At 45.5% G+C, this 23,450-nt stretch overlaps 1 protein-coding gene across 12 annotated transcripts in view; it reads right to left on the bottom strand.

The window, feature by feature from the left end:
- The window catches only part of HERC1 (HECT and RLD domain containing E3 ubiquitin protein ligase family member 1), a 1,155,039-nt gene that overhangs the window by 704,916 nt on the left and 426,673 nt on the right, over positions 1-23,450 (bottom strand). For all 12 annotated transcript variants that reach the window (XM_069222059.1, XM_069222062.1, XM_069222061.1 and 9 more), the window contains exon 30: positions 20,703-20,884. In XM_069222059.1, the coding sequence (XP_069078160.1) occupies positions 20,703-20,884 (182 nt within the window). The remainder of the gene's footprint in view (positions 1-20,702; positions 20,885-23,450) is intronic.

Genomic DNA, 23,450 nt, shown 5'->3' with positions numbered 1-23,450 from the left:
TGGTGTGGTTTTCCCTGTCTTTTTGCCTCTGCTTCCTGTATTTATGACTGTGTGTTGGATTTAGTTTTACTATTCTTTGGTACTCTAGGCACTTTAAAACTGCTGATCAGTGCTAAAGTGCAAGCGCTCTCCGTGATTGGCATATTTTATTTACTTGTAAGTCCATAGTAAAGTGCACTAGGTGCCCAGGGCCTGTAAACCAAATGCTACTGTTTTCACTACTACAAGACCTATCTCTCCTATAGGCTAACATGGGGATTGCCTTTAAATACCTTTTAAGTGCAGTTTCCCACCGGGAGCAGATGGAGATTTGGAGTTTGGGGTCTCTGAACTTTCAATTTAAAAACACATCTTTTGATAAAGTTGGTTTTTAGATAGTCGTTTGAAAACAGTTGGGCTGTTTGTGAATTCACTCTTGACAGTGACACAAAGGGAGCTGAGGTGTGTCCGGCATATCCTGAGGAGTCTTTCTGGGCTAGTGTGGGAGGGAGGAGCTGACACCTGCACTTGAAAGGGCTGTGACTAGCCTCACACAATAGACTCGAACTCCCTAGATTGTGTCTGGGGCAGGGCAAGGAAGAGGCAGGGTCTTGCTCAGTATAAAGACTTTTCTTTGAAGTTTGCCTACTTCAAAGGCAGAAAAGAGTATAAGTACTGGACGGCTTACCCCACAACTTTAGAACACTTCTGGATCAAAATGAACCTCTTCAAAGGAAAGAGCTGAAGAGCTATGAGGAGTACTGCCCCTGCCTGAGAGAGAACAAAGACTGGACTTTGCTGTGTGTCCTTCTTGATAAGATTCTCCAAGGGCATGGACTGAGCTTGCTTCCCTTTAAGAAGTCTCAGGGACATCAAAGGTTTGGGCTCCTGGAAAGAGAAGCTGGCAACACCAGAGTGAAAATCCATGCAACAGAGCTGAGCGGCAGAAAAAAATGATGCAGCGCCTGCACCACAGCTGCAAAATTGACACAGTGCCAGTGAAATTGACACAGTGCCAGTGAAATCAACACATTGCCAGCTCAATGTGGATTCTTCACTGCCATGCATCTGAATCTTCCACGCCTTGCATTGGGATTCAAAATCTTCAACATCACCGCACGGAATGAGGCTGCTGGTCGGGAAACCAAGGCATCCCTTCCCTGCAACTAAGGAATCGGCACATCGCTTACTTTTCTGATGCACATTCACCCATGCAGCTTTATTGTTGACACATACCAGGTACTTTGTGCTAAAATAGCACATCCATCGCTTTCTATGGACTAGGACTCTTTTTAATTTAAAAAATCATATCTTTGCTGGTGTATGTTGGATTTTTGTTGTTTTGGTCTTGTTTGATTTAGATAACAATTGGCTATTTCTCTAAACTGGTGTGGATTCCTTTTGTGGTATTTTCATTGTGTTATTGTGCATGTTTGTACAAATACTTTACACATTGCCTCTTACATAAACCAGACTGCTTGTGCCAAGCTACCAAGGGAGTGAGCAGGGGTTATCTGAGTTGTGTCTCTCTCTTGCCCTGACTAGAGTGAGGGTCCCTACTTGGACAGGGTGTAAACTGCCTGCCAACCAAAGACCCCATTTCTAACAATGAGTTTAATGGAACATATATAAACATAAAGTTGACTCTTAAGTTTCATTTTCTCCCATTTCAAAGTGTTGCCTTTACACACACAGCATGCATCTTGCTCCCAATGCCTGGTAGACATGGTACAATATTTATAACTGAAAAATACCACCATTATTTAAAGTGGGAGACATTTAAAGTGTAGAACATTGTTCTATATTATGAACATTTTTGCAGAACATTTTTCTGCACTTTATATTTCTCTCAGTAAAAAAAGTGTATGTCTGTGTTATACATGTTACGGTGCCACAAATGGCAAACGTTATGTCCTGTGCCACGAGCACATACGATACAGCCTCTCAGTCACCCATGCACATATATTCCATTCATATACACGCATGTTCATACATCCCCAGACCATGCTCTCACTGAGACACATGGCAGTCCTGTCATAGTGCCCCTAGTCTAAGTATTTTGTTCAAACCATAGTAACTGGCTCCATGGGGATTAGGCTTAAAGTTAATGAAGGTCAGGTGGGGGTGTCTGGTAACAAACAGCACGTTCCTCAGCCTTCAGTAGCTCACAATGATTTTTACTGATCAGAAGTAGCTCTCACTACAAAAGAAGTGGAGGCTATTGATCATGAAGACATTCCACAATATGTCCTATGATGAAAGAAGAGCACTGGATTAACTGAAGTCAGATCCTGACTGAACTGAAATGACATTTATAAAGAACAACTTTGCCTTCATGCCCTCAAAGGCATCTTGGTGCTAGCCTCCCAAAATCCCAACACCTCAAAGGCAGCCTCACACTAGACCACCTGAAAACCCAAACCATGTGGAACTCAGGCAGAAAACCACTTTGAACTTTGGAATTCAGAGGAGAGTAACGTTTGAGGAGCACAAACCTCCTGATGGTATGTAACGTTTACATTTCCTTTGCAGGAAACAAGGGGCCAGTTTTGTGAACCCCACTACAAGTGATACACAAAGACTTGAAGATAATTCCCTCCTTTACAGGAAGCCAGTGTAGCTCCACAAGGGCCTCTGAGGAAGAAGAAAATCTATGGAGGATTAAGGCCAGCTTGGCTGCCACCGTCTGAATGTGCTTATGTCAATAAGGAGGAAAGGCTAAAAACAGGGCATTACAATAATCCAGTCTGCTCAGAATGGTGATCTGTATCACCATCTACATTGTCATTATAAGAAGGTATGGCAGTATTCTGCAAAGCATTTGCATGGAGCAAAGCAAGCGGAGGAGATCTTATTAACGTGCAATCATGAAGAGACCACTATCTAACTGAACTACTAAAATGGGCACAAATGAAGAAACATCAGATGTCGCGCTGCCATGCAGGGGCCAAAAACTGGAAGGTGTAAGAGGCTTTGGCTTTCCTCTTGCACAACAGAGAACCTCAGTTTTGTCTCCATTGAATTTAAATGCATTATTGCTAAGCCAGTCCGAAATATCTCTCAAACAGTTATCAAAGATACCCATTGTCCCTGGTCCAGTCAGAATCAGCTGGGTGTCATCATTGCAATTGACAATATTGATATCATGAGAACTGGTAAGAACAGCCGAAGGGCGAAAATAAACATTAAATAGGGCTGGGTAAGGGTCAAGCCCTGTAACACCCCATGTTTGACTGACATGAAGGAAGAGCAATATTTGTGTAGTTGAATAGCTTGAGATCTGTTCTCTGGTAGGGTTGAATCCCATCCAGAGCCCTGCTGTGCACCCTTATCTCTAGTAACATACCAATCAAGATCTTATGTTTCACCATGTCAAATGTCGTTGATAGGTCAAGCAGCACTAGTGGCACCATTTGGCCACCATCCACTGACAGATGTAAATGAAGGGCTGACACCAAGGCTGTCTCCATTCCGTGGGCTGGTTTGAATCCTGCTGCACCTCATCCAGGAGGGCATAGGTCTCCAGGGAATCAGGTAGTTTTTTGTTGAGAAACCTTTCCAATATCTCAGCTGGGAAGGGCAGCGGAGAGATCAGTCGGTATCAAACCTGCAGACAAGACTGGAGGCATAGTGATGCAAACCACAGCAAAGTATAAGAAGGAAATGTCTATGCCTCTTGGGTGAAGGTATGAACTATAAAGACACTGAACTGAATCCAAGCCAACCACTGATGAACAAGATCAATAACATGGTAGAAGATGTAGGAGGATGGATAATAAAATATAAGGCAGATTATTTATGAAACATCTAAATAAAAATACACAAAAACAAGACACCACCAACCATTTTGAATCTATATTGGCCCATTGTATCCAGTATAGGTTCAACATTAGAACCTCTGTTGAGGTTCTGTGAGCACTTCCTTTCATCGTTCATGCCAAAAACAACTACATACCTGAAAACACAAGGCACAGAGATGTCAGAGATGTTGAATTTAACCCAGAAAATAAACTACTAATAGTTCTAGACATTGACAGCTTATAGACTAGCCTGGCACAGGAAGACACTCTCCAAGTATCAGAGGACATCCTTCTAAGGGACCTTTTTGCATGGACAACCCCACGTTTTTCAGACTGATGCTGCTTGTTTTTTGACTTTGAGTGCACTGAGGCCTTCTAACTAGACCTCGACGTCGGTGCCCTGAACCTAAAAGGTGTATGTTACATTGGCTATGTACAATTAGCATAAGGTAATTTGCCTGTAAGTCCCTAGTATATGGTCCCAAGGTTACACAGGGCATGTACATTAGAAAGTCACCCCAGCGATTGAAGCACTGATTGTGCCACAGGGTAACAGAGTCTCCCTGTCTGACATGGAGACTGGATGAGCAGTTTCAAACTGCTAGCTCAACTTTGCCATGTAAACCAATAGAAAAGCCAAAACATCCTCTGCAATATGTTTAAGTCGACCCTCTGGCAGGCCTGCCAAACCCTAAGGCAGGATGCAGCATATTTTATGGACAGAACATATACTCTCTACATGTTCTGGCAGTAAAAATCTGAAACAGTTTTTTTGTTTTACTGTGGAGAGACTTGGTTGCCCCATTGAAGAGTAAAAGCTTACACACTGACCCCCTCAGCTGTGCTAAATCCTGAACGGTGTGACCAAAGTTGATTCTCCAAAGTATCAAACAACTGGTTACATGAAGCCCAACTTCATTTTCAAGAGGAAATTAATGAAAAAAGTAACAGTGTGCAACTTTCTAAAAGTTGCCAATTTGTTGCATTCCATCTCCTATGCCTTCAACGGTTACATAAGGAATTTGAATTCGAGACAGCATTCTGCCTACTAGCGAGGCATGCTAATGAATCCCAGGAAAGGAAACTAAAGGGGCCTGCACTGGCGAGAGGTGTTACCTTCCTCCTGCTGGAAGCCACACTGTGTAGGCCCAAAAGTGAGCTTCAGATCTGAAGCAGCCTTTGAAAAGACAACTAGGAGAGGGGCGGCCCCATGTTTAGGCAGACTAGCTGGCACCCAGGAAGGAGAGGGAAAACCTGCTGTCAATCTTTTTTCAGGGGCATGTAGACCCCATTGTGGTCACACCAGTGGCTTTGGCTAGGGAGCTCTGGACGCCGAGAGAGGGGTTCTGCCATGCTGAGAGTGGGCAGAATAGTGCATTCTGAGATATCTCACTTCACAGGAAGTGGTCACCAGGAGAGAGGAACACTGTAGCTCATTGGCTACTAACCGCATCCTACACTGAGGGCATTTTCCGGGCATAAATTGGTCATACCTGGCAGCCAGAACTCAGATCTTGACTGGACTTGAAGGTCCGAAGTATTCAGTGTACTTTGCAGGTGCGGGCCCCCTCAAGTTATGTTACGCCACTGCATACAATACCACCCATTTCCTCACACCTTTGTTCTATAAGAAATGGGAACATAACACCCCAAGGCATTTGTTTCTACAATGTGCATGACTGGCTCTAACAAAACACTTTTTTTTCTTCTTTAATTAAAGGGTACTCTGTACTTGCAAATTCACTGGACCACGATGGTACCTGAAGTCTGGCGGACTATATGTTCATAACTTTGACAACTTTGAAAAACAGTTAGTTCTATGTGACACTAACCCTTGTAAAACCCATATCAAAATATGGAAAAGATATATATAAGGCATGTTGGTTGTCTGGAAAGGGAATCTAGAATCCATATTGATAACAGGGAAACCTACACACATTTGGTACTTATAACCTTTTTTCACTGGGGACATGCATTTTAATATTTAGATTGATGGGAGAATGTAGCACTTTTTGAGTACTTTGAATTAAATTTTGGAAGTAAGTAGCGTTATAATTTTTTAGGAAACTTAAGTATCTCGATTCATACTTACAATCAAGAGAGGAGTAAATATTTCATCTTTTTATCCAATGTATGGGTGATTCTCTTTCACTTTAAATGAATTGAACATTCTCTTTGCATAAATGGGAAAATCCAAATCATAAGCTGTCTTGTTTTGGTATTTATTTACTAGTAGAGTGATATGGATTAGAAAGAGATATACACTTCTAAGGTAGAATCTATACCCAAACTGGTCCAGGATGCTACTCCATCTACAATTGCTAGAAGTGTGGGGGTTTTGGTGGATTCAACTTTGTCCTTTAAACCTCAAGTAAGTGCTAAGGTCGCTACCTGCTTTGGCCTGGTGTAATCTCTGAAAATGTTTCCATAATATCTTCCTCTAGCTACCCGGAGGGGGATCACTCACGCCCTGATTACCTCCGAACTGCACTATGCCAATGTCTTTTATCTTGGAATCTCTAAAGACCTACTTACATGGCTCCAACGGATCCATAACGCTGCTGCTCACCTTGTACGTAATCTTCCTGAAAACATCTTCGTAAAAACATTCCAACATATCTGGCCTAAAATCTTTTCACTGGTTAGCAATTAGATCCAGAATTAAGTTTAAAGCTCTTCAAATCGCTCACAGAGACTTTCTTTAGAACGGTCTGCCCTATATTCAAAATAGTTTAAGATATATTCCTTTTTGTCCCAAAAGTGCGTAAAGCTAAATCCGGTGGCAGATCTTCCTCCTTCTTTGCACTCACTGTTTGGAATTAGCTACCATTGCATCTTCACAATATCTTTAGTGAAAATGCTTTTAGAGTCCAGTTGCAAACTTTCTTGTTCCATGAACCGTAGACCCTCTTTCTTTCCTAGTTTTATTTTAGCGCCAGGACGCTTCTTCTGCAGCAGTATCTGCGCTTTCTAAATATAATTTCACTCATTAACATTCCCATTCTCAGTAGAGAAAGAATTGTAGCAGCTTACAAGACTTCAACAGACCACTGGCAGTCCTATTTGGAAAACAAAATGCAAAGAATTGCCACAAGAGAATTATACAGATCTCAAAGAGGAGGACTACAAATCAGAACACAGAGGCACTATAGGAGACAACACCTAAAGCTAACCATGTAGATAATCTCATGCGCCTGACGACATACACGTAGCCTCAAACCATGTCAGAAAGATTATAAAGAAAAATTGGAGAGATACTGAATAAGGGTCCCTTGACATGGGGGAAAAAAAAAATCTAAAAAATCAATGTTTTCTCACAGAAAAGGCAATGATGACAACGCCACAAGTAGCCGCCATCCCTGCATGTTTTTTCCTGAGTTCTGGCCACACCGTCAGACTTGATGGTGAATCCGATTTGACAGTGTGCTGATCTTTTACAAGGTGGAGAAAACAGTCCATTCCATGGAGTTGCTTCACCACCAGCGTGCAGCAACTTTTGATGCAGAGAACTATCCACATTGAAATGGTTTTCTTCTACATAGCCATGCCCTTCTTTGCCTGTGTAAACCCACCAGTTGGTGCAACTGATGTCAAAGCTCAAGGCTCTTTTGGGATCCAAACAGAGTCTTTCTTCCTGTTTCAGGGGATGAGAAGGAGCAAAGAATGCTGAAAGGGCGATTGATTTGGAAAGGGCTTGACGTGGAAAGGTGTCACAGCCTTAGGAAGAAATGCCACCCTAGTCAGAAACACCAGCTTGAACGGAAAAAGGGTGGTAATGGTTGGGTATGGACAGTGGTTGTAACTCACGCAACGAGCTGATATTATCGCTATGGAGAACACTGGAAAAAAGGCCAGAAAATAAATATCCATTGCTTTAAATGGAGTATACATCAAATATGAGAAAAATAAGTTGAGATCACACTGGGGGGGATCACAAAAGATATTGGTGGAAAAGTGTTGGTTAATCTCTTTAAATAACACATCATAATAGGAAATTTAAACAATGAGGGTTGATCTGGTAGCCACAGAAAGACCAATAAGGCAGGCAAATAACCTTTCACAGAGGCCACAACAAGTCCTTGCTGCGTTGGAGAAAAAGCAAGCAGCAGGACAGAAGACAATTGTGCTTGCAGGGTTTCACCCGTCAAGAGGTACACCAGGAGACTAACTTTCCCCCAGAGTCCAGTATATATGGTTTTAGTGAATGGCCACATGACCACCAAGATGACATCCACGACCTGTGTTGCTCAAACTCCAAGCATGTAAGTGTGAATTGTGCAGACAACCATGCAGGATCTGCCTAAAGCAGCAGTCTGATTGGAGGACTGACGCTCATGGCCAGACGTTTTGGGTACAACACTCTCCTGCCCCAATCCACAGTGACCAAAATAACTTGGGCGCATTCACTCCTGATATTCTTGAGAACACTGAGCAGAAAGAGGTAGAGGTGGGAAGGCATACAGGCTTCCCAGGCCCTATTCCAGGCGGAAAGCGCCCAAAGGGAGAATTGCCTTGGGAATTGTAATGCACAAATGATTGGACAAACAAGTTACCTACCTTCAGTAAAACCTTATCTGGTAGAGACTATCTAGCTGCGGGTTCCTTACCTCACAAGGTGTCAGACTGGATCTGGACATTTTTCGTGACCAGTATCCCCTTAGCACCAGTAGGTGACATCGTTCGGCTCAATGTGGCATTGACGGAAGTGAGGTGCCTGGTTCCTACACAGGCGCCATCCCAGCACACTGACATCAATTTCTTTATGTAAATTTCTACACCAGTGACTCCATAGTCACAAATAACAGTGAGTGACCACTAGTGTGTCGAACCAGGGCTCTTAAAAGGGAAGCAACTCATTACTCTAAAATCTATTTTCAGAGCAGGGAGGATGGGTGCGTCAGGAGGGAATCTGCAGCTAGACAGAATCGCTCCAAGATAAGGCGCTACCTAAGGCAAGCAGCTTGTTTATTTGACAGAGACTTCTAGCCAGAGATTCCTTACCTTAGAATTGATACCCAAGCAATACATCCCAGGAGGTACAGCTGTGACACAGACTAGCCTAGAAAATCCTGTAGGGTTAAACAGCAAAATGCCCATCACACCAGACCCACTGTCCAGGCGTAGTGCTTTGTAAATGTGTGCATGCAAGCCCATGTTGTTGCCCAACACCTATCCAGGATAGGCACTCCGCAAATTAATGTTGTGGTTGTAGCCTTTCTCTGGTAGAATGGCTCGCAAACCTTCATGGGGTTGCTTTTTGGCAATCCGTAGCAGATTCTGATGCAAAGTACTATCCTTTGTGAGATGGTCTGTTTCTGCACCACCTTTCCTATGTTGGCTCTGACATACCACACAAAGTTGATCGTCCAACTGGAACCGTTTTGAGCTTCAAGTTAGAAGGTACGGAGGCTGTGATGACAGTGCATGTAGCTCATTGACGCTCCATGTAGATGTTATTGCCACGAGGAAAGCTGTTTGTATGGTAAGGAACCCGAGAGGACAGTTGTGTAGTAGCCCAAAGGCAGCACACATCACAAAAGTGAGAACTAAATTGAGGCCCCACTGTGGCATAATGAAAGGAGCCGATGGAAACATATGTTGAAGACCGTTGAGAAACCGATTTACAATAGGGGATTTAAAAAACAAAAAGGGGTGGCTGATCTAGAAACCGCAGAAATGCCAAAATGGCAGACAGATGACCTTTTAAAGTACCCAAAGCAAAGCCCTGGTGGACTAGGGTAAGAACAATGGGCTAGGGTAACAAACTAAAGATTTTTGGAAAGGGGTGCAGATAAAGGGTCAGCTTGTTTATTTGTACACCATGCCATGAACTTGCTCTGCCAACAGGCGTATACCGTCTTGGTAGAGGGGTGCCTGCTGCCAGGATAACTTTGCAGACTTTGGGCGGCATATGAAAATCTGTTAACTGTCACTGCTCAGTCTCCACGTAGGAAGGCGAATCGATTTCAGGTTCGCAAACAGAACCCTGCCTTATTGCTGTGATGTAACATCTTCACGAAGTGACAGACTGATTGGAGAACCCATGCTCATGTTCAACAGCTCTGGATACCAGAATCTCTCTGCCCAATATTGGGCCTGGTCGTTCCTGATCTTCTTGGGAACTATGGGCAGGAGTGGTATTGGCGCAAAGGAACACAGGAGGCCTGAGCGCCACTGGAGATAAGTGTGACTGAGAGCCACCTTGGAAACTCCAGAGCACAAAACTGCTGACATCGTGGATTCTCAATGGAGGTGAACAGATCCAACAAAGGCTTTCCCCATTCTTGGACGAGGCCTTGCACCACCTTTGGAGGGAGATGCCATTTGTGACCCCCCTAGCATTGACGGCTGAGTTTGTCCGCTTTGGTGTCCGAGCGCATGCCAGTTGTTGAACCACAACGGATATGCCCTAATGTTCCAGCCATGTCCACGAACCCACCCTGCCCTGATTGTTGCAAAACTACATTGGAGTGGTGTTTTCTGTGAACACCTATACCAACCTTCCTCCGAATGAAGGAAGAAAGGACTTCAATGCCACCCTGATCACTCGGAGCTCCAGCAGCTTTATGTGGACTTGGGAGAAGTGGAGATCGGAGGACTCTGGTCTGCAGCTGAATCAAAAGTGGCCGTCCCAGCCCTGAAATGACTCGTCTGTCACTACAGTCAGATCTGGTTGGGGAAGGGAAAGGGGTCTGCTACTGACTCACCCAATCGTGGTATCGTGGTTTGTTAGCCACCACTGTAGGTGTTTTACAGTTCTCTCAGAGATCTGGACCAAGTTGGAGAGGTTCTCTTGATGCTGTGCCTACTGGAACATCAGGTCCCACTGCAGACCCCTCATGTGCCAACGAGTATGTGTCACAAGAAGGATGCAAGATGCCCTGAGGCCCAACAGCCTCAGAGTTAGTCTCACTGAAATCCAGGATAGAGGCCAAATTTTAGTTTATGAGTTTTAAAGTGTGCACAGCTATTCAAAGGGGTTTCCTGATGCACAGCAGAAGATTGGTAGAATGTATGGTTGAACATATAACAGAGTGCCTTAAACTGAATGTATTTCATAGCCTCAAGCCAGAGGAGTTCCTGGAGCAGGTGAGAAACATGAGGCTGATTCGGGAAGATGAAATACTAGTCTGGCAGCCACATTTTGAGTTATCTGTAGGCGGTAAATTGTCTTATCAATGCCTAGATAGAGTTCATTTCTGTAATCTAGCCTAGATAACATCAGGGCTTGAATTGTGGTCCTGTGAGCTTTAGGAAGAATTATGCAACATCACAAAATAAAATGAAATAAAATGATGGACGGAGTGTTGAAACTTTTCAAACACTCTACCCCAGTCACAGATCTGAGTGTAATCCATCATTATTTTGATCACCAATTCACCCAAGTTTGGACCCCGCCATATGCAAATGAGTCTTGACCCTGTTCCCCATGGGAACAGTCCAGCCCAAACTGTGCCACTGGATTCAACCTAGCCTGGCTGATGAAGAGTGATACCCTAAACCGGTCCCAGGATGCTTGCTTCTGGTCCATGGAGGTCTGGGTCCAAACTGGGGTGGCATACGGTGGGGTCCAAACTGGGGTGGCATGGTGAGCTGCTGCATGTATTGTGCCACCCATGGGAGCCCAGGCAAAATGTGTCTGCAGGCCTGTCATTGCAGCCTGCGTGAAAAGGTGCATACACCCTTTCCCTACAGGTCACTGCACCAAGTCAATGAAAGTCACCCCTATGGAAGGCCATCTTGGCCCAGAGGGCAGGGTGCAGGTACCTGGGTATGAGGGCACTCCTGCATGAGCAGAGGTGCCCCTGCGAACTCCAGCTCCATTACAAATGGACTTCGTAAGTGTGGGGAACCCATTTTACTCATGTACTGGACACAGGTCACTCATTACCTGTGTCCATCTACATAATGGTAACTCCAAACCTGGACATGTTTGGAATGAAACATGTTAGTATCGTACCCCAATACTGTCGCCAGTATTGGTTGTATGAGTCCATGCACTTTGGGGGCTCCTTAGAGGACCCACAGCATTGCTCCTAATAGTCTTTGGGGTTTTCAGGACAGCCCGTACTGCTGCAACCCATCAGACAGGTTTCTGTCATCCTGCTGCTTGATCAGCTCAGGCAGAGGAAGGCAGAACAAAGGATTTCCTGTGGGAAAGGGAGGCAACACCCTCTGCCTTGGAAATAGGAGTTGCATGGCTTGGGAGGAGTAGCCTCACCAAGCCAACGGTATGCTTTGAAGGGCACAGCTGGTGCCCTCTTAGCATAAACCGGTTTGCACCAATCCAGGGACCCCAGTACCTGCCTCTGGCATAAAACTGTAGAAAGGAAAGGGGAGTGACCACTCCCCTGTCCATCACCACCCTAGGGGTGGTGCCAAGAGCTCCTCCAAGTGGCCACTCGATTCTGCCACCTTGAATCCAAGGTGGGCAGAGGCCCCTGGGAGCACCTGAGTGGCCCGGTCTGGTAGGTGACATCACAGCATCCTCCTGATAGTTGGTCACCCTGATAGGTGGCCAATCCCCCTTCCTGGGCTATTTAGGGTCTCCCTCTTGGGTGGGCCCTCAGATTCGATGTGCAAGATTAAAGTAGGATTCCTCTGCATCGTTTACTTCATCTTCTGGCCACTGAGACTGCAACTGGACCCTCCAGAAATCTGCAACTACAGCAACAACTCCGCTCTGTAACATTGTTTTTCTAGGTCCTTCCAGCACCTGCAACATTTCCTCGGCTGTGCATCCTCTGAGGGCAGCAAGTCTTTGGCCTGCACAAGGAGCAAGAGGGAATCTTCCTTGGAGTGAAGGAGTCACTCTCTTGCATTCGCAGGCACCAACTACAACAACAACCTACAGCGTGGATCTTCTCTCCTCTAGAGCTGTGTGGATCCTGCATCAAAGGTTGTGGTCTAGAGTGGTCCCCTTGGTCCTCTCTACCAGCTGTCCAACTTGGGAGACGGTAAGCCCTTGCTTCTCCCTGCAAGACAGCACCCCTGTGCACCGCAAGTCTTGTACCTACCAAGACTTGTTTGTGTTTCCTCCAAGGGATCTTCAGGCTCCGTGTAGCCCCGGCCTCCAGCATTCCCTCCTGCAAAGCACAGTCTCCTGCCTGCTGCACAAGCGAGGATTTCTCTTCAAGTGTGCTGAGTGGGCCTCAACGCAACTCCTGTGCCTGCTGCCAGTGGGTTGCCTGTGGGGATTGCCTCATGTTCTTGTGACTCTCCCTGCTGCTAAGGGTCACCGCGGACTCCCCTGCTCGGGTTGAGCCCCCTGAACCGTGGCAGCTCTCTACAGTCTTGCAAACCTTCTTCTCAGACTCTTACATTTGCCAAGGCTTGTTGATAGTTTTCCAGCACCACTGGCCGACTGTACCCCAACCACCAATGTGGGACTGTAGGAAGGTAGCCTCTTTCTAGCCTTGTTACCCACACTTTTGGCCTGTTTGTGAGTGTATGTCAGGGTGTTTTTACTGTCTCACTGGGATCCTGCTAGCCAGGGCCCAGTGCTCATAGTGAAAACCCTATGTTGTCGGTGTGTTTGTTATGTGTCACTGGGATCCTGCTAGCCAGGACCCCAGTACTCATAAGTTTGTGGCCTATATGTGTTCCCTGTGTGGTGCCTAACTGTATCACTGAGGCTCTGCTAACCAGAACCTCAGTGTTTATGCTCTCTCTGCTTTCTAAATTTGTCACTGCAGGCTAGTGACTAAATTTACCAATTCTCATTGGCACACTGGTACACCCATATAATTCCCTTGTATATGGTACTTAGGTACCCAGGGTATTGGGGTTCCAGGAGATCCCTATGGGCTGCAGCATTTCTTTTGCCACCCATAGGGAGCTCAGACAATTCTTACACAGGCCTGCCACTGCAGGCTGCGTGAAATAACATCCACGTTATTTCACAGCCATTTTCCACTGCACATAAGTAATTTATAAGTCACCTATATGTCTAACCTTCACCTGGTGAAGGTTGGGTGCGAAGTTACTTAGTGCGTGGGCACCCTGGCACTAGCCAAGGTGCCCCCACATTGTTCAGGGCAAATTCCCCGGACTTTGTGAGTGCGGGGACACCATTACACGTGTGCACTATACATAGGTCACTACCTATGTATAGCGTCACAATGGTAACTCCGAACATGGCCATGTAACATGTCTAAGATCATGGAATTGTCACCCCAATAGCATTCTGGTATTGGGGGCGACAATTCCATGATTCCCCGGTTCTCTAGCACAGAACCCGGGTACTGCCAAACTGCCTTACCGGGGTCTCCACTGCAGCTGCTGCCAACCCCTCAGACAGGTTTCTGCCCTCCTAGGGTCCAGGCAGCCCTGGCCCAGGAAGGCAGAACGAAGGATTTCCTCTGAGAGAGGGTGTTACACCCTCTCCCTTTGGAAATAGGTGTGAAGGGCTGGGGAGGAGTAGCCTCCCCCAGTCTCTGGAAATGTTTTGATGGGCACAGATGGTGCCCATCTCTGCATAAGCCAGTCTACACCGGTTCAGGGATCCCCCAGCCCTGCTCTGGCGCAAAACTGGACAAAGGAAAGGGAAGTGACCACTCCCCTGACCAATACCTCCCAGGGGAGGTACCCAGAGCTCCTCCAGTGTGTCCCAGACCTCTGCCATCTTGGAAACAGAGGTGTTGGGGGCACACTGGACTGCTCTGAGAGGCCAGTGCCAGCAGGTGACGTCAGAGGCTCCTTCTGATAGGCTCTTACCTCTCTTGGTAGCCAATCCTCCTATCTTAGTAGCCAAACCTCCTTTTCTGGCTATTTAGGGCCTCCTTTGGGGAATTCTTCAGATAAAAAATGCAAGAGCTCACCAGAGTTCCTCTGCATCTCCCTCTTCACCTTCTACCAAGGATTGACTGCTGACTGCTCCGGGACGCCTGCAAAACCGCAACAAAGTAGCAAGACGACTACCAGCAACATTGTAGCGCCTAATCCTGCCGGCTTTCTCGACTGTTTCCAGGTGGTGCATGCTCTGGGGGTAGCCTGCCTTCACCCTGCACCAGAAGCTCAGAAGAAATCTCATGTGGGTCGACGGAATCTTCCCCCTGCTAATGCAGGCACCAAAAGACTGCATCACTGGTCCTCTGGGTCCACTCTCATCCTGACGAGCGTGGTCTCTGGAACACAGCAACTCTGTCCAAGTGACTCCCACAGTCCAGTGACTCTTCAGTCCAAGTTTGGTGGAGGTAAGTCCTTGCCTCCCCACGGTAGACTGCAAAGCTGTGTACTGCGTGGTTTGCAGCTGCTCCGGCTCCAGTGCACTCTTCCAGGATTTCCTTCGTGCACAGCCTAGCCTGGGTCCCCAGCACTCCGTCCTGCAGTGCACAACCTTCTGAGTTGTCCTCCGACGTCGTGGGACCACCTTTTGTAACTTCGCGTGGACTCCGGTTTACTCTTCTTCCAAGTGGCTGTTGGGGTACTTCTGCGGGTGCTGCCTGCTTCTGTGAGGGCTCTCTGAGTTGCTGAGCACCCCCTCTGTCTCCTCCTCCAAAAGGCGACATCCTGGTCCTTCCTGGTCCTCAGCAGCACCCAAAAACCTCTACCGCGACCCTTGCAGCTAGCAAGGCTTGTTTGTGGTATTTCTGCGTGGGAACACCTCTGCAAGCTTCATCGCGACGTGGGACATCTGTCTTCCAAAGGAGAAGGTCCTCTTCTTTCTTGCAGAACTCCAAGCTTCTTCCAACCGGAGGCAGCTTCCTTGCACCCTCATCCTGGGTTTCCTGGGCTCCTGCGCCCCCCCCTGTACACTGTCGCGACTATTGGACTTGGTCCCCTTGCATTGCAGGTCCTCAGGTCCGGAAAACCGTTGTCAGTGCACTGCTGGTGTTTTTTGTTCTTGCAGAATCCCCCTATCACGACTATTGTGCTCTCTGGGGGTAGTAGGTGCACTTTACTCCTACTTTTCAGGGTCTTGGGGTGGGGTATTTTTCTAACCCGCACTGATTTCTTACAGTCCCAGCGACCCTCTACAAGCTCACATAGGTCTGGGGTCCAATCGTGATTCACATTCCACTTTTGGAGTATATGGTTTGTGTTGCCCCTATACCTATGCTTGCCTATTGCAACCTATTGTAATTCTACACTGTTTGCATTACTTTTCTGACTCTTACTTACCTAATTTGGGTTTGTGTACATATAACCTGTGTATATTACTTACCTTCTTACTGAGGGTACTCACTGAGATACTTGTGGCATATTGTCATAAAAATTAAGTACCTTTATTTTTAGTAACTCTGTATTGTGTTTTCTTATGATATTGTGCATATGATATAAGTGGTATAGTAGGAGCTTTGCATGTCTCCTAGTTCAGCCTAAGCTGCTTTGCCATAGCTACCTTCTATCAGCCTAAGCTGCTAGAAACACCTCTATTCTACTAATAAGGGATAACTGGACCTGGCACAAGGTGTAAGTACCTTTGGTACCCACTACAAGCCAGGCCAGCCTCCTACAGGGACATCACTTGCATCACTTCAGGGACTCATCTTCGGCTCCTGTGCTGCACTGCTGACCTTCTTCGTCCACCATCAACCTGGTCTTGCATCCACAGAAGGGTGGGTAGTAGATCCTGCCACAACTGAAACTGGACTTGGTCTCCTTCCTTTGCAGGTCCTCTCTGTCAGGATCCACCTTTGGGTTCGTCCAGTCTTGTCTGGGTCTTGCACAATCTTTTTCCAAATTCCTCCTGTTGGTTTTGGAGAACCGGGAACTTACCTCTGCTCTCCTGGTCACTGTGGGTCAGCCTGGTACTCACCTCTTGGGGTTCCTAGTTCCTCCAGCTCCACTCTACTGATTCCACTTCCTTGGTTGGGAGACTGTGTTCACATTCCTCCTTTTTAGTGTACTGTTTGGCCCTACCCTAGGGCTCTCACTATTTGCTATTGCTTTTACTAATGCTGGTTGCTTTCTATGCTATTTACTGATTGCTAATGTGTATATAACAGTGTGTTTGCTTACCTCCAAGTTGGGGTATTGCCTATACAGTATTTTAGTATTTGTGTTACTATAATAAAGTACCTTTATTTTTGTAACACTGTGTGGTTCTTCCATGTGAGTAAGTGCTGTGTGCCCATTTTGGTATTGCATTAGCTTTGTATGTCTCCTAGACAAGTCTTGGCTGCTCATCCACAGCTACCTCTAGAGAGCCCTGGCTTCCTATACACTGCCTACACTTCACTAATAGGGGACACCTGGACCTGGTATAAGGTGATAACACCATAGGTGCTCTCCACACACCAGGCCAGCTTCCCATAGTAGTCACTTTGGACAAGCTGCCAAACCCAATGGTCGAATGTTACTGACCTCCAGTAGTGAAGGTGATGGCGTATTCTGCCGCCCCACCCCCCACCGGATACCCATGACAGTTTGAGGGCGTACTAAAGAGGTTTGGAGGCTGGGGGTGGTGGTGGAGTGGGGGTAGGTTCAGAGAGAGGTGGAATGGCACACAGCTTCTGGCTTCCTGTCCCACACTTGTGGGATCCATGGCCTCAGCTAAGAAAAGACAGTGTGTTATCCTGGCTGGGGTGGCTGTTCATATGCATTTGGAAGCCCCTCCTGTGACCACGAAAGGGGTGAAAAGCAGACTGGGAATGATGAGGTGCCACGTAAAGGCCCAAGAACCTGGCCGTAGCACTACTGTCCTTAAAGTGCTCCAGCACTGAGTCCGCCTTACCCTCAAAGAGATCCGTGCCATCAAAAAGCCTTTCCACAAGAGAGTCCTTAACATCCTCTGAAAAGCCAATGGTTCTCACCCAGGCGTGGCGTCTCAATGCTACAGATGATGAAATTGCTCTATCCAGCAAGTCAGTCATTTTCAGTCCACATCGGATGGTGAACTTTGTTGTATTTATCTATCTGCAACTGCTTGTGACAGTATGATGCAGGTGTCCTCCGAGACCACTGGCAGAACTTGCCTAACCGAATCCCAGATCGTATGGGTATATCAGCCCAATAGGCATTTGGTATTCACTGACCTCAAAGCTATGCAGAAGAGAAAACAGTCTTACCAAAGGTGTCCAGCCTCTTTGATTCCCTGTCAGGTGGAGTGGAAGGGAACGTGCCAGAGTTAACTTGGGATGTGGAGGTCTGAACTACTAGGCTCTCAGAATTGGGGTGCTGGATAAATAAATTGAGCAGGCTAATGGCGGTGGGCAATTGTCCTATTCACAGGAACCACCAGGCAGGGCTGGTGCTTGGCTCAGGCCCCAATAAGGACATCCATAAGCGCTTCATTAAAAGGGAGTAAGGGTTCAGATGGGGCAACCCCTAGCTGAAGCATTTCTGTCAACACGTCTTGTTTTGTTTTGGCTACCACCAAGAGTAAGTTCAGGTCCAAGACCTCAGCCGTTCTCCTCACTACCATAGCAAATGAGGCATGCTCCTCCATAGCCACAGTAGAGAGAGACCAAGCCTGTGTCTGGGGAACCACTCCCATCTGCTAGTTTCTCATACCAGTTGTCCTCAGTGTCTTCTACAGGGTACTGGTAACCATAAGGGTTCTCAGACCCATCCCATTTGCCCCCAAATCTAGGCCTATCAAAAGAATAAGGCACTGGCTCCGACATAAGGGGTCTGCTCTGAGTCAAAAAGTGCCAGGTCAGCTCCTTTTTGGAGTTGAGGATGATGGTGGCGACGCTGTGGGGCTCTATCAAAAAGATTCAAGGGACCCAATTGCCATTGGGGCTAAAGCTGCCAACGGAAGACCAGCAGGGGTTCCCCTCTCTAGCCCGCAAGGTCTGAAGATATTCTGGTGGGGATGGGCCACCCCAACTATGAGAATCATAAAGTCTTAGAATTCTATTATCTGGGCAGGGGTAGCTCTGGTTCCCGGAAACTCTGGGCGGTGCAGAGGAGGCCCACACGCAGGCACAACCGCAGAGCTAGGCCTCGAATGCTGATACTCTCTCCTCATCAGATTAATTTGACAGACGTGGTACAGTAGAAGATCTCTTCGACTTCTTCTTGTGCCTGTGGGACTTACCCGATTTCCCTGATGACTTTGACTGCTATGACGGGTGCCTGGAGTGGCTTGTTAAACGATCTTGGGACCTTCGTCTAGACCAAGATCTTGAGAATCGTAGCGTAGTGCAGCAAGGAGCTTGAGGTACCACTCCCTCATTGCCTTGGGGTTCATAGCATGGCAGTCGCCGCAGGTCTTGGTAGTCATGGTTGCCCTCGAAGCACCAGAGGCATACCAAATGCGGATCTGTCATCGACGTCTGTCACTGACAGGTGCCACACAGTTTGGAACTAGCTTTCCTAACAGACATCCTGATACACCAGGAGAGAATGTCTTAAAAAATATCTTGACAAAGTTAAAAAAGGCTCACTCAAAAAAGACTGGTGTAGCTCTTCTTGGATCTGTGCTGACTGGCGTGGAAAGAAAAGAACAGACTTCAGCACGCTGAGCAAGCACTTATATAATAATGGTGCACATCACTTCCAGCACCGATGACGCAACAGAGCCGAAATACACCCCCTATTAGCATGCAGGAGGACTGCTCATGAGATATTTCCGGGTCCAGTCTGACGCCTAGGGATTAATATTCTAAGGTAAGTAATCTGTGTCTAGAAGTGTCTATCAGATACTGCGTGTTCTCAGAGGTGGTGAAAAGGTTCAACCAGGGGTCTCTCCACTGCCAAAGAAGCCCTACATTACCTAGGAGTGTAATGGTCATTTGTGATCTGTTAGGCAACATCTGCAAATCCAGCACCACCATCCAGTCACCTAAGGGGAGCATCTTGAACTTGTCCTTTGCACTGATGTCAGTTCCTGTCTATATTTCAATGCTCTTAGAGGCGGAGGTGAGAATGAACATGATAACATTAAAAATGACCAGACACAAGGAAGCAACCAGTGTAAGTCAAAACACCACCCATTCAGGGTTAGAGTGACTCATAAATTATGCAAAACACAAGAGAGAACTCTGGGGAGTTCCCATTGGCGTGGATCGCACTGTGCTTAAAAAGTTTGCTAGAAAAACATACATTTGAGGTGAGTAAATTTAGAGTGTCGCTGGTGTTGCAGGGTGCTCCTTACTGGAGCTGCTCTCCACCTAAACTTGGGAACTACCCAGAGTTCCCTCTTGTGTTTTGCATAATTTATGCGTCACCCTATCCCTCAGAGGGTGTTGTTTTGGAAGCTAAATATTAAGCTGGAATCCATCCATGGTATGATTTGTGGGTGCATTGCTGATACAGCATGTCATTAAGAGTAAAAAAAAGAGAAAGTGATATGCTGGAGTCTAGCATACTACTTTATCATTTAGAAATAAGACTACATTTTTAAATTCTCAAATCGTCCAATTAAAACAAAATTAAAATCTTTGTGCATTTTAATAGCATGAATATTAAAAATGAACATTAATGAACATTAAAAATGAACATTTAAAATATTTCAAATTGTGTGCATCTGTTTAATATATATTTGTTTCTGTAGTTCTGGGTACTGTTTTGACGTTCTTAGAACTTGCTTAGGGTGGGATCCCGTGCTTCCAGTAGTGTTCCAATGGAGGGGTCCACATTAGTCACAAGGTTAAGAACTGCTGTATTACACAACACAGAAGTTAAAAAGACAGGCCTGCTGGGTTTGCCAATGCTAGGATTACTTTTCCGACCACTTCTTCATTTAATATGCAAATAACTGATCATGTTTTAAATTTATACACCAGTGCAACAAACCCCTCATAAATGAATGCTTTTCAACAAGGGTAGCTCTTTAAAGGATACCTGAAAACAGTAAAATATTTTTTCATGCTTTCAGTCATGTAATAATGGTGTTTGATGGGTTTTAGTTCATATATTATTATATGTTGAATTACAAGTCTTTTATAATACACAACGACTGACATGGAACGCCACTGCTGACCAACACGTCTTTCCAAATTATTATCATTATCAAAAGAGCTGAAATATTACCTCTAAAGTCTTTCTTTTCATTATCGCCATTCACATCTGCACTTTTTTCTTCTTCACACTTCTCATTTCCAAAGGAAACTAATACCATTCCACTAGCTTGCGACAAGAGATTCTTCAACTGGCTGCAAAGTAGGTCAAGCAAGGACTGCACCACTTTAGGGTTTAATTTATCAGCATATGTCCTGATAGAAAAGATAAACAAACAAATGCTATAAGGAATCTGAAAAACTGTGTATTTTATAGGAATATCTATTAGCACATTCAATAACAGCCTCTGTATATATTTTAGTGTCTTGTTCAACAGCATTACATAAACTCCTATGAAATCTACAGTTACAAGCTATTACACATTAATCAAGCACTCATTTACAAAACTACTTATTTTAGGAGTCAACATAATTTAAGTGTTTGCATATCAGTAGTAACATCTAATAAGTAATCAAAAACTGTGGTCTGTTTAATACACTGAGGGCTGTAAAATATTCCTATTGGTCACAGATTCAGATTTTTTTGTCGCCTATGCCTCACATATTAGCCTTTTACACAGCCATGCATTTGTCCCGATACTACGCTTTAGTTTCACTTGCACACTATCATCTTTTTCTAAGATCATTCCTAGAACAATGAAAGCCTTAGCTCCATTTGTGAGATCAAGGCATTTCAACAATCCAAGGTAAACCTGAGTCTCAATAGTAACATCAACAGGGAGCTGGAGAAAGTGCATCCTGCAATTCCTCTTTATTTCTGTTGTAGTCTGAAACAAATAAAAATTACTTGCTTCCCATGGATGAACAGTTGGCAGTTAGGGGTATAGCTCCTCTCTATCTTGCAAAAACCTCTCTTCTGAGTGGTAAGTAAGGAATATATATTTACTCCGGTATTGGAACTTTCATACATTTACATGCTTGAATCACTACCTGTAGTCGAGATTTGAGTCCCACGGTATCGTATAACAGCAATGCAATATTAATCAGACTAGAAAGGCCCTAGGCCCTTAATTTTTTTTAAAATATCACAGTCATTTTTACAAAACAGACCAAACTTAGGTTTCAAGCAGTCAGGTTGCTTTCCCTTCCAGACCACTCCTTTGAGAAGTTCTAGTCCCTCAGAATTTCTACCGCACATCGTGTTAGGGAGTCTCCACTGAGCTCTGTTCAGTTATACCTGTTCTAAACTATTCCAAGGAATCTCAAACCTTTTTATTGCCTCAGAGACGTACAGATTTATCCTTAATATCATTTTTCTGTATTTTTGACTTTAAATCTGAGTTTGTCATGTCAGAAAAAGTAAAGAAGATTCTGTTCAGGGCCTGTGATACCTGCGGTAAAAAAAAAAAGGCTTAATTCGGATGATCCTCTTCAAGACTGCCTTTATCCAGCACACAAGGCCAAAGAATGTTAAATATGTTGTACCTTTTCCACTAAAACACTGAAGGATCGTGAAGTGCGGCTACGTGTATGGCTCCAACAACTTAAAACCAGGAAGGAGTCGGTGTCTGATGAGGAAAGTGAGGACTCTTCATCATTCTCGAGAAGATCGCAGAAGAGAGAAAATATCCCATTCTTACTCCTCTCTAGAGCAGCCTAAAAAAGCCTAAAAAAAAGACCACTCATTGGTCTTACAGAGGACACAGTCCTTCCAAATCTACTGAGGAAGATGAGGTTTCTTCCAGGTCAAAGAAGAAAAAGTGACCATCTATCTCCTCAAAAAAAGCTTGAAAAATCTAGGTCTGAACTGTCTACACCATCTCCTCAGGTTCATCACGCCTTCAAGAAAACTTCATCTGTACCATCTATTGAGAAATCGTCAGCAAGTGTCTAACAATGAAAATCTCATTGTCGGTGATGTCAATGATGAAGACATACACAGCAGCGTGTACAACAAGTAGCGTGTACAACAAGTAGCCTGAGTACCATTTCAGCACTGTCTACGACCTAGTCTTTCTCGATGACAACATCCTTGTCAACCACTCTCGACGCTGAACATTACCCTAACCTCATCTTCGACAGCAGGGAAGACAGTTCCCCTATTGATGATGGCCTGCATCGAGAACTGCAACTCTCCAGTCAACAGAAGACACAGCTTTTGTGCTGTCATTGCTTACATCCTTGCCAACACGAGAAAAAATCTAAAAACCAAGAAAACATAAAATATATGACTCCTGTACATACCTCTCCCAGCAACCGGTCATCATACCAGCCCACCCATTGGAGGAAGAACTCGGATGAGGAGGGGTCCTTTGGTGTTGCAGACAGCCCATCCGACCTGCATGTCAAGTGCCAGGACGATCAGTACGAAAATGGTGAATATGAAGAACAAAGATATTACGCCGCTCAGGAGCAATGCCAACAAAAATATCAGGAGGAAATTGTGTGCCTGCTTTCCTCATTAGTTACGGACCTACACTTTTTGCTCACAGATTGCAGAAGCAAAATCTCTATCTGGGCAGCCATTTACTCCAAAGCGAAGACCATTGTTGCTGCCTGCGCTCGCTGGTAGGAGCGGCTGTGCTGAAGAGGAAAGGCTGGCTTAAAGCTACCTCTTTTAGGCCAGAGGTCCAAAACAAAATACTGGATCTGCCCTTCGATGTAGAAGTCTTTTTTGGCAAGCACGTCAATGAAGCCCTACAAGCCATAAATATGGACACAGACACAGCTAAATCGTTGGGGACACTTCAATATAGCCCCTTTCGGGGTCCCCGAGGGAGATGACTTCCCTCCTATTGGGATGGTAGGGTTACCAAATGTA

The sequence above is a fragment of the Pleurodeles waltl genome, chromosome 3_1 (assembly GCF_031143425.1).
Source record: "Pleurodeles waltl isolate 20211129_DDA chromosome 3_1, aPleWal1.hap1.20221129, whole genome shotgun sequence".
In the NCBI taxonomy this organism is placed as follows: domain Eukaryota; kingdom Metazoa; phylum Chordata; class Amphibia; order Caudata; family Salamandridae; genus Pleurodeles; species Pleurodeles waltl.
This window is presented reverse-complemented; position numbering and strand designations above follow the sequence as displayed.